Raw genomic sequence first — 12,042 nt, forward strand, 5'->3', positions numbered from 1 at the left:
TGCAGGAGTATCTAAATTGAATATAGTATGTTATAATATTGAATATCACAGCAGAGTATAAACAGAAGAATACGATGTTGTTTGCTAAACGATAAAGGCACCTACATAGTGAGATTTTCTTACAGACTGTGTATTATAAGGAACACGATTACATTAGAGTGCTTTGACGTAACACGTTTGTGCTAAAACAGCGCAGTACACCGAGCCACAATAATTCAGAAAGTCTTGAAAATTCCTAACACAATAATACAAATATTTAAACATGTTCCTACACAACTTCAAAACACTAAAATGACTTCAAGAATATACATGCACATACACGCGCCACCCTTTCAATTTCAAGCATCAGTACACATCTAGCCGCACAAACACATTTCGAGCCATAATACACAAACCATGCACGAAGACAACCTGCTTTTCCTCTCTCAATCTATCTTTTTAACTGATAGAAAGATCTAGTCAAAGCAGGTGGCCGCATCACCACACAATGAGGCATGAATACATTGGCCCTTAGGGCTGCAAACATTCACCTATATGAAGTTACTATTCTTTATCAACTTTGCTGTTGTTCTTCTCGTCTATATTCTTTTTCATTTATCTATCACAGATCTGTCTATCCTCTTACCCCCAGCTCCCTGGCCCCAAGTTGGCTTGATGGATCTCGGGGGAAAAGCAGCGAGCCCATGCCTGGGAATGAGTCTTCCGCCTGGGCTACTGCCGAGTTCTGTGAACACCTTACCATCATCTTCAGACACTGCGCGTGTTTACAGGGAAACAGGAAGAAAAGAACAGAATTCTAGCCAGGGTACTAAAGAAATACACAGCAAGAAGTGGAAGGCTACACTGTCACAGCGATAGAGAGCCGTGTGCTTACGTTTACATTCAGGCTACACACACACACACGAACACGCACGCAGTAGGTGTGAGCCCCAGATGGGCAAGTCATCAAGCAAGCTCAGCAGTTACAGCTATCTTGCTTTGAGTAAATGAGAAAATGAAATGATTGTGCGTGGGAGAAGGAGAGAGAGCGAGTCTGGTCTCTCATCCATTACAGTACGCCCAGAGAGCGGAGAGGTTCTGCCTTTAGCTAGCACATCTCTTAACTGGACCTAAACGCTCGATCCCTGCACGTTCATTTAAACCTCAGACTACATTTGAAGCACGGGCACATTGATAAAACACACAGAAAGGTACGTCACACATGACGGAATAATGAACACACACTTAGAGAAGTGAGGTGACTGAAGAAGAAATATCCAATTCCTTTACCTCATTGCTCAACAAAGCAGCGTTCAGTGTTCGGCTGATTTCAAACATCTTGTTGTTGGTGGTTTGTTTCTTGTCGCCCGTCTCGTTTTTTGTGTCGGTTTTTTATGTGTTCTCGTAGCTCTACGGCTCCTTTTGCTCTGCAGGAAATGGGAGTCAGTCCCGAGAAAAAAAGAAAGAAAAATGAACAGATTAAAAAAAAAGAAGAAAAGGAAGGAGAAATCCTCTATATGTGCTGTCTGGTTGGATGTATTTTCTCCTCTCTTGCGCTCTGTTTTCTGGTGCACCTCTGTTAAATGTGGCGCTAGTGCCCTGGCTCACGGCATACGACAGAAGAGTCAATTTTTTTAGCTCCCCAGAGTCAGCACATTAAAACAAGCAGTCGGTCTGCTGGGCTTCTTTCCTTATCTGTCCTCCACACACTCGCTCACACAATGCGTTCCGATCCTCACACTGCTCTGTAGCAGATTAGTCCGTCCCAAAACATAGCTCTTAGTTTAAACTCCTCTCTCTCTCTCTCTCTCTCTCTCTCTCTCCCTCTCCGTCTCTCCATCCCTCACCCTTTCTCTCTCCTTTCTTGCTCTCCCCCTCTCTCTCTCTCTCCTTCCTCCCCCACCCCACCCTCCATCCTCTCTCTCTCCATCACTCTTTTTCTCGAGCACGCTTTCCTGCAGCTACAGTTCACTGTGCTACCACAAGGTGGGAAGACTGTTCATAACAGACATGACACAGTCACATCTGCCTCTCCTGGCTCATCTTTTCCTCTTCGTTTGGCTTCACGGATCTTCCACAGCTCGCGGGGAACACATGATCGGCTTGGCACTCCCTCACCTACGTTCTCCCCTCTCTCGCATCCCCCCTCGCCGCCATTGCCTCACGACAGACGCATTTGATGTATGGGACAGAACAGGGCTGATTTATAGACCAATAGCATTAAGAAAACTTTGACCAGTGGCACATTGCCTGAAAAAAAAACCTGTTGAGATGTCAGCGTATCGTTGTAGATTAGAAGAATATTTGAGATACTGACATTTAATTTTGGGGAAATGTTCAGTTTCGCTTGATTTACAGTGGCCCCAATACATATTTGGACACTTGAAATGAATGTAGTCAAAATATCAAAACAATTTATGTGATATATTTTAAACATGATTAAAGCAACTATGCAATGACATTAACATTGAAATAGTTTGGTTGAAGTAATGGGAAAACTTGCTTAGAAGGTCTTTTTAGGTTCTAGTTTGGTTTTGCAAACACTAAGATACGTATAAAGCCTGATTAGAAAATTGGATATGGCAGATTTTTTGTTTTATCATTATGTTGCATTGGCTAGTGTTAAAATCTAATTGTTACAGTATGATTCATCAGACATAGTTTCAAAAGTTAGAATATAATAAAAAAATGTAGAATATTAAACTTGGGCGCTGACTCCCACATAACAGCAAAACACCTTAATTCATTTTAATTCTATGAAAGATGGGCAACCTGACTTCGATCAAAACAAGTAGCAAGCACCTTTATGTATTGTAGCCATGTTTCTGTGTAAACACACACAAAACGTGGTTCAAACTCAAGTTATAGCTCTGTTTTTTATATCTTTTATGGGGTTTACAATAAATATGTGATTTTCAGTGACAGTGTTTGGTGACTCATGTTCTGGCTTTATATTTTGGACAAAAATTATTATATTCTTAATGCTTCTTTTGTAATTTAAGTTCCCCCATACAAAAGAAAGTATGACCAATCATGAGGTCATTGTTATGTATTGATTTAGTCATGGACTCACAGATGTATTCCCACAAGCCTATGACCACATACACCATAATCTTTTTTAAAAATACATCCTCAGTATGCATTCACAATTAGACTTTCGCAAGATTAAACGTTAAAAATGTCAACGTTAAAAGCTATAATTAAGAAGAATGGATGCAATTTGTCAGAATCTGGTTTGATATCTTAATTCATGTGATTTGGGTTAAACAATAAGATATAAACATTAATATTAAATATAATCATGTCCGTATCAAAGAGGCTTTGATGTTAACAAAACGCGTGCATGACCAACAGCTTCAAGTTGCAACTGTTGCAACTCGGCTCGGGTACAACACAAACCATATGTTTCTCTATCTCTTTCTCACAAAGTAAAAAATAAACAAAGTCCTTTTCAGCCTGTTTTGTTGCAAGAGATCTTTGTGTGTGAAAAGCAGAGGTTAGCTAAAACTGGGCATGACTGCAGTAAAAAGAGCTGTTACTTCTTTCCTCCTGTTTTTAAACTGCATATAGAACAGTATGATCTGGTCTCCGGGCCCCATGAGAGGCGTGTGTCCAGTTAATAGCAGCCTATTGACACTGACCCATCTGTTCGGGTGGACGGAAGCCAACAGAAAACCGAAAGAGGGAGCGAGAAAGACGAACAGATAGATAAAGAAAGAACAAAAGAAAGAGAGAAGCTGACATTTATACATTGGAGAGCATGCGCGTATGTGCATACGTGAGATGTGTGCCTACGACATTTGGCTTATGCTATTATATATAATAGTTTGTTACCCCCGACAGTGTCTACGTTGTAACTTTAAATGATAAATCCATTTAGAATAATTAGGTTATAGGCAAATGTTATCAAGTTATCTCCCCAGTGTGTTGCACATTACTAAGGGATCACGTAAACAACACAGTTTTCTCACTCGTACTGTAATTATGTCTCTGAATTTTACATCTACCGGTTTCTGCAACATTTGAGGTTTTAGCATATACGACATTGCACTTAAAAAATCACCCGGGAGACTGTGTGTTTACGTGTGCATGCACTGGGTTAGGCTGTCACTTGAATCATGGAGTCTACTGCTTGATTCTAGAGTCAGCTGCCTCTCATTCCCCTCTCTTCTGTCCGTTCGTGCGCCAGGGGGATTCTGATTGCTGTCTCCATAGTGATTCTATGTGTCTTCATAAAGCCTGTTCTCTTCCCCGTGTGCTGTCTGCGCCATGCAGATGACCTGCCATTCAATGCAAGGGACTCAAGCGTGGAATCCCAACATGGTCTATCTAAAAAGGGTTTCCCTGTTCCACCAAAAACACATTGGACAGGGAAAAGCACACCCCACTCACGAACACTCTTTTTTTGTAGCTATGAATAGTTCCCGACCAAAAGTCGAATCTTTACACGTCAGCTGAGTTTTGCCATCGCTGTCTTGGGCGTCACACAAGGAGTCTTGTGTGATTGTTAGCAGCAGAGTGGGTTATAATGGTGGGGTAAAACTTATTTTGATGTGGAAAAAACATTGGGTCTCATGGGAACCAATTAAAAATCACAGGCTCAAGAAGTGGACTGTACTTTGGTTTTGTGTTTGATGATTGATGGGTTCATTAAATCATCTGTTCACTTGGCAGACAGCATGACTAGTCCAGCATGCGGAGAATGAAATTCTGCTTTTTCTGGCTTGTCATAATTATTGTTGGAATATCCGTTAAGAATCTGTTTCCAGCTCCACAATATTTTGTTTCCAATGGTTTTTGTTCGCAGATCTGTCCTGCCGGCGTACCTCGCGTGCACTCAGAAGCAAGCACAGATCTCAGCAGATGCAAAAGAACAAGAAGAGGATCATTTCGAACGATCTATATTTTTGTCGCCCGATTCGTAATACAAATTGACAGTCTCAATAAATAAACAGGGAGGCACGGAGCCAGATAATTGGAGATGTTAGCGAATGACATACCATGAAGGACAGCTTTTCAATTTTTAGTCTGAAAGGTGGACTGTGCTGCACAATTCCTCATTATTTAAAAACAATCAAACTACCCCGCCTGCCCCGCTGGCTGTAGTTTGCCATCAAATATGATCAGAAGGAAAAAATCATTGCCAATTTTCTCTTATTAAAGACGACCCCCGTTCTCTTCATCTGCTTCTGACATTCGCCGCACTGCTCATAACCTGAAAATTAGCAGCTGAGGGTCTCTGTGCCGGTGTCCTCCTGAAACGCAAGTCATACGGTTGTTCATTTGCAGGCTAATCAGAAACCGGCAATATTAATGGAAAATGAATGAGGTCGGATTTGATTGTGGTTGATGGCATAGGCTATGCTCCAATTGTTCTGGAATCCATACACTTTAATCAATCTAAACTGAGAGACAGCCCTGTTGGTTGTGAGGGACATTACAATTTTAAGACATCTGAAGATGTGGTCCTCATAAAAAATAGATGGAGGTAAAACTATTCCACTATTGCCATTCTTTTCATGTTAGGCTTTACATGAAATCTATGTGCTGAGTGCTCGACTAGTTGATTCATGTTTTCCTGACTCCTATTTTTAACCTTGAAAGCGATGTCTTGGATTCAGCGCATGGCTTATCATCAACTGATAAGCGTCCCTGTGTTTTTACTATCTCAATAAACACCCTGACATTTCCTTTCTATAGAAACTCTTTAGAAACCGGAGTGTGAATAAACAGCACTGTGGAGAGACATCCGGGTTGCTGGGGGTGCTATGCGCGCATACCGCGCTCGCACCTGCCGCTTACGTCAAATCCGCCGTTGCCTGGCGACGGTGCTTCGGCGTCCCTAGCTTGCGTGTGACGGAAGATGGAGGAGAACAGCAGAGAGCATCTCGATACTGGTGTGTAAACATGAAACATATAGGCACGTTTGCGTTTTAAGTTCGAACTTATAGGTGTCAGCGCGTGAGGAGAGAGCACGTTTAGTGTGTGAAGGATGCCGAGCGCTTGTGTTTGTTAACAAAGTGACTGTTTGCTAACGTTAGCCGAGCTGTTTAATAATAAACGGCTTTTTCCAAATATTTGGATTTTCGAAAAATCACACAACGTCTATGTTTAGGATAATATTCTCTTGAGCTGCATTCATAATAAAGGCAACACCACGTGCGTTTGTAGTCCATCTTGTTAAGGTGGAAATGTTTAGATATTGTAGGTGTTATTTGTTGACTTTAATAGTCATCACTAACAGGACAACTACACTTCATTCAGCACTGAGTATAGATGTTATATGTAATAAAAAATGAGATGACGCATTATGACAAGACACACTCTGTTGAATATAAAATAGATTTGTATGAACCATAAAATCACGTCTGAGTTAAGTTCATGGCTGATGATCTGTATGATTTATTTGTCCGGAGGATGTTCAGTTATGCTGATATACTGTATTTTTTTTTCTGTTGTTTTATGTGTTTACTGACGCCATATTTCACCTCGTGTTTGTGTGAAAATGATTCAGGGTTGATATAATGAAACTGTAAATTGTGTGTTGGCATTGTTACTGTTTCTCAAACTCCGACAACCAGTGTACGGACATGCACACACACACACACACACACACGCACACAATGGATTTTTTTAACACCCAAACTCTTTTTATGTATGGATCTTTATTACAAAAAAAGAGAATAGGGTATTACTACAAAATAGCTTATAGATAATAGATTTTAAGCTTGTGTGCACAAACGGGTTTTAATTAAAATATCATTTGTATGGGTGTTTTAAGTTGCAGTGTGTATGTTTTAACACAGTGTGAAATATTTGATTGCTTTGCGGCAGATAATGAAGCAGGAGGAGAGGATGCTCTGGTGGGCAATGTAAACAAACTGATGGTCACCCCATCAGGATACTCGGGACCACCCAGGAAAGGACACCTCATCTTTGACGCCTGCTTTGAAAGTGGTGAGAAGTTTTCAGCTACTTTTTGATGTCTGTGCTGGGCTCGGTTCTCAGATACCTACAGTTTCCTGTTTACGGAATGCTTTGTGGTGATTAGGGGTGAAGTTGCTCGAGGAAAATGATCTTAATTTGACATGTGGTTGCTGGGAAGGACTTGTGATATCAGCTGAAAAGGTTTTGCATTTGATCAAGGAATGTGTATTAAGTTAGTTAACAGGACGGATTTCATTTCGGTTGAGCAACTTGAATAAACAGAATGGTGGTGAAAGTGCTGCTTGTACACAGCGTACAAGACCTATGTCTTCCTTATAGGTTATCTGTGATAGGAGAATGGATTTAAGCCTGCATTTGTGCAAATAAATGTCTCAAATCAGATTATTTTCCTTTACAAATGTTTGATAAACATTGAATGTTTAAAGATTAAACATTTTAAGAACTTTTTTAAGAATATACGTATTATAAACTATTAAAACTATTGATGCCTAGTGGTTGCTGTCTGACCCCTTAAAGGAACAGTTTACTCACAAACAAGAAAATAAAAACGTTTAATACATGGTTTTCCTTTTTTTTTCACATGGAAATTATTCCTTTTAAATGTGACTTTGTCTAAACCAAGAGTGACTTTGCTGTTTCAAGCTCGTGGTGAGATTCAGGTTGTTTAGCAACATGATCTAGTTTATAAAACAGGTTATCAATTACACAGCGCCCCAGTTAAGTTATATGTCAACATGGTTAAATCGAAAATTTAGAAGGAATATAACTATACTCAGTCTATATGGTAAATAACTAGAATTGCCACTTGTTACATCTGGAAATAAGATACACTCTATAAATCTCAGGAGAGCAGTAGACATCTATCATCAAACAAATCGTCGTCGCTGTCTTTTGTTTCACCGTGCCATTTCAGCGTATGGCAGCAGAGAGAGACTATTGTCCATGTGAGTGGAGCTTTTAATGGATAATTATCTCCCTTTTAAATGCAGGGGGTAAAATTGAAGTGTTTCATTTGAAAGTGACTGCTCTTGTCGGTCTACCTCACTGAAAACTGTAATTAAAGCGAGTTATGATATTTTGAAGAATGCTTTGAGTAAATGGCCTTTGTTTGGCACTTTTTTCGGGTCTGAATGAACGGTGATGTAATGAAAATAAAGTGCTTTTGCTGTGACAAGGTCAAGTGGGCAGCTGAGAGCAGCTTTGGGCCAGATTGACAGTGAATCAGTATGGCTGGAACAGGCACAATATCATTCTTTGCTGGGAGATTAGGTTCAGGGTCTCCAACAGATGAGACTCAGCTTTCATATTCTTGACAGCCAACCAATACGCAGGGACAGCACTCGCCTGTGGCTTTTTTTTATAGATTTTTTTGTCTTGGAAATATTCTGTAATGGTACAATTTTTAGGTGGATCTAGTCTTTCTGGTCTTATCACGTAGTTGCTTGTGAGTTTGAGTTGAATGTTAAGCTCAAAGGAAGGAGTTACAAATCCTGTGTCTGAAACGTAAGACTGGTGGTCTTGAATCAGTGCGACTTGATGATTTAACTTAATGTCATTCAGAGCAACAGCCTATAGAATGATTCTCACAACAAAACAGTGCTCACATTTTGTTTTAGAAGTTGAGGCATCCATCATCTTGGAGATATTTATTGCTGGTATTGAGACAATGAATAAGGGATTCACACACGCTTGGCTGTTGACGCTGGTGATGTTTGTGAAACATAGCCGAGAGTGGGGGATGCTTCGCAGAGAAGGACAGCGATTAAAGGACGTGGGATATTAACATAAACTTACAGAGCCTGCTTCAATATAAATAAATAATCGGGATGTTTTATAAGTTTCTGTGTTTTCCCCTTTGACTGGCCTCCAGGACCTCAAGGCACTGATTAATGGACATCGAGCTGCAAGACCAGGATCAACTAACATATATGACATTACCCCCATGTCTCTAGCTCGGCAAATTCTCTGAATGATTTATGGAATAGATATTAATCTGCTTCCAGTAAGTGCATTACCCAAGTTGGAAAATGGAGAGGAATTGATGTTACAGCGCTAATGTCAAATTAATGTCCTGTTGCTGTTTCAGCAAAGCAACACTGCAGTGAAATGATGTTAACCACTTGCACACTGACAAAAGGGAAGTGGCGCTTTCTTGGCAACACTGTGGCTTTTGACGTAAGTGACTTTGAGAGCCGAAGCCCCCGTGTCAATTGAAGGACTTTAGACCCGATACTTCCGCAAAGTTTGTGGAGTGAAGCTCCCCCGATCATTAATCAAACGCTCCTCTCTTTATGTTGAAGAAGATGTGGAAATATAAAGGTTTGTGGTGATATGGGCTCATTTGTCAGAAAGCCACCTGTCAGCAGATGATAACTGCACCGTTCAGAGCCTTTCCTTTGTTATGTTGAAAGTCAGCACCTTTAAAATGGAAATACTATTAAATATACAGTCGGAGGATATACAGAGGATAAAATGTCCCTGGGGATCACGCGTGAAGTATGAAAACAAATGGTATAGATGCATTAAATAATGCTCAGATCTTGAAAGCACTTTTCGAAAAGAAATTACACAGCTAGTTTTAGTAGCTTTTGGTTAAAGGGATAGTTCACCCAAAAATGAAAATTCGTTCAACATTTGTTTACCCTTGTGTAATTCCAAGCCTGTATAACTCTCATTCATGCAGTTCCCAAAATAGGATATTTTGAAGAATGTATATGTATGGACAGAAAACCTCTTTTTTCAAAATTCTTCTTTTGTGTTGCATGAAACACAAGAGGGTTGTTGTTTTTGGTGACAGGAGGGTGAGTAAATGATGACAGAATTTATTTTTGGTGAACTATGCCTTTAAAGTGTCACGAAACCTTCCCTTTCAGCTACATTCTACCTCAATGTTGTTTAAAATTGCTATTAAAATGGGCGTGAGTGCTGTAAGAAGAAGAGCCTTTAAAAACCAACACAGGCGCTCCAATCACAAGGCGCTGTCATGAATAATTAGGAGAAATGTCTTCTCATTGGTCAAGAAAACACAATCACATGAATAATAATGAGAGATTGACGCGTGTACTATAGTACATCGCCACATCACATCCTTTGACGTTGGCCAGATGAGGATTTTAAACCCGGAAGGCAAAAATAGCTTAAAAAAGCTAGTTTTCACTACTGTAATGACTTACAGTTGCTAACATTGTTTTCTATGATGTGTAACACAACCAACTCTGTTTACATCTAAATAAATGTTGTTTAGTGTTTCGTGACTCTTTAATGTCAGATTTTAGCAATTTGCCATCATACGCCAAGATATCACTCAAATTTCATCTTTTTGCCAGATAAATAGTTTAATCTTTCATTTTTCGACAGCTGTCAGGAATGTACCCAAAAGTCAGTGAAATGGCTCTTATCTTTACTATCAGCGAAATAAATAATAATTGGTTAATTAAAACAGACCATGGATACGTAAACTGTTTACTGAAGGCATAAAACACTTAATTTACATTTAGATGAGATGTAACTCATTTTCTTGTCAGCCATATGCAGATTAGGTCAGTGGTATATCTTTTTAGGCAGTTGGGTCTACATGTTTATACTTTTCTCTCTTACTCCTCTCTTACTCTTTTTTTTTTCAGAGAACTTATTAAAATAACCCCCATTATGCACAGTTTGATAGTAAAAAACATAATGAATATTTCCTCCAGGCGTCATTAAAACGTTATTGATGGCTGTATAGATAGTTACGTTTGCCGCATTATGTAAATTCCATAGAATCTTGAATTTAAAAGAGTTTTAATGGTTATAATTAGTGCTTTTGCATATTATCCAGGTTGTTTAGCGAATTTGGATTATTCTGGTTAATAAATGTATCAATGGTTTAGTATTGAGGTAGAGAAGACTTTGTATGATAACAGACATGGATAGATACGTTAATGTTTGGATACTGTTATCCCAATTCCGTATACTCCAACCAAGTTATTATGTTTAATTTACGGTAAACTTGTTTAGAATTAGAGTAGATGTTGAAGATATTGAATCACAGTCTTTTCATTCATTAACCCTCTTTTTCATTTATATAGATATCTTCGCATCAGTTTCATGATTCATTCTGGGGGAAAATGATGTCAAAAATGTTTCAGAGGACGTCTTTGCGATAAAACTTATTGACTGTAGCTCTTGATTAAATCTGGTGCCAGCTAGAGGCAGAGAAAGGTGTGTGTACACGAGTGTTAATGTGTGTTTACATAAGATCAATTCCTTGCAAGGGCAAAATATAAACTACGCACCAATGACATTGCAAGATGTGCGGTACACCCTAAGTGTTTAAGGGATTTGCATTGTGCATTTTAAATGATCCATTGTAACTGTAATAAGTGAAAAATATTGTGAAAAGATTTAGTGAACAAAAGAAATGTGTTCGTAGAAGGGACAAAGCCTCATCCGCACGATTGCTAATGAGTATAAACAGTAGGGAAAAATCTTGTTCATTTTCTGCTGATGGGGCTTTAATTGTTTCGCTTTATCGTGCTGTAGACTTTTTTGTTTTCCATGCGTTTTTATCTTCTCTCAAAATTCCCTGACAGAAAAGCATGCGAAAAGCAGTCAGGCTTGCCAGCAGATATTTATGTACTTCACATGTATCCTGAATCGAGACAGTCAGATCCCCATTGATTAAAGAAGTGGAGACGTTCTAACAATCAGGCTTTATGCTCGACACAAGTGGCTGCAGGAAACAGCGGGGCTTACCGAAAGGATGAAAAGTACTTAAGATGATATGAGGTTACTGAAGATGTGTTCCTGCTTTAAAAATTGTTCAAAGTTTTTTGTGCGTTTAGAAGATAAAAGTTTTGCTTATTAATGCTATGGCGTTTAGTTGAGTTCTGTTATGGAGGATTTTGTGCTATGTGTGGTACTATACTGTTCTCTCTAACCAAGCCTTTTTTCTGTGGTTTAAAGGAATGAATTAAATTGATTTTGGCTCTTTTTCTGAGAAGAACCTAGAGCTGTTTTCTGATTTATTGTTTTTATCAAGCATATTTTCTCCACATCGCTGTAGAAACTAGCTGGCTTGCCCTTTGTCAATTTTGTAGCTTTATCTCCTTCATTTTTCCAACTGATACTCAGGCC

The 12,042-nt window shown here is 39.2% G+C and overlaps 2 protein-coding genes across 3 annotated transcripts in view; one reads left to right on the forward strand and one right to left on the reverse strand.

The window, feature by feature from the left end:
- Positions 1-1,793, reverse strand: part of elavl4 (ELAV like neuron-specific RNA binding protein 4) — a 73,040-nt gene extending 71,247 nt beyond the window's left edge. Inside the window, exons 1-2 of one of the 2 annotated variants that reach the window (XM_056772835.1) lie at positions 1,270-1,793; positions 626-754 (exon numbers count right to left, since the gene is read on the reverse strand). In XM_056772835.1, the coding sequence (XP_056628813.1) occupies positions 626-754; positions 1,270-1,317 (177 nt within the window). In that variant the 5' untranslated portion in view covers positions 1,318-1,793. The remainder of the gene's footprint in view (positions 1-625; positions 755-1,269) is intronic. The other variant, XM_056772834.1, reaches the window with a different exon arrangement.
- A 4,008-nt stretch (positions 1,794-5,801) lies between these two features.
- The window catches only part of agbl4 (AGBL carboxypeptidase 4), a 291,793-nt gene continuing 285,552 nt past the window's right edge, over positions 5,802-12,042 (forward strand). The window contains exons 1-2 of the mRNA XM_056772317.1: positions 5,802-5,876; positions 6,814-6,936. Of these exons, the coding sequence (XP_056628295.1) occupies positions 5,843-5,876; positions 6,814-6,936 (157 nt within the window). The 5' untranslated portion in view covers positions 5,802-5,842. The remainder of the gene's footprint in view (positions 5,877-6,813; positions 6,937-12,042) is intronic.

Source organism: Triplophysa dalaica, chromosome 18 (assembly GCF_015846415.1).
Source record: "Triplophysa dalaica isolate WHDGS20190420 chromosome 18, ASM1584641v1, whole genome shotgun sequence".
Taxonomy (NCBI): domain Eukaryota; kingdom Metazoa; phylum Chordata; class Actinopteri; order Cypriniformes; family Nemacheilidae; genus Triplophysa; species Triplophysa dalaica.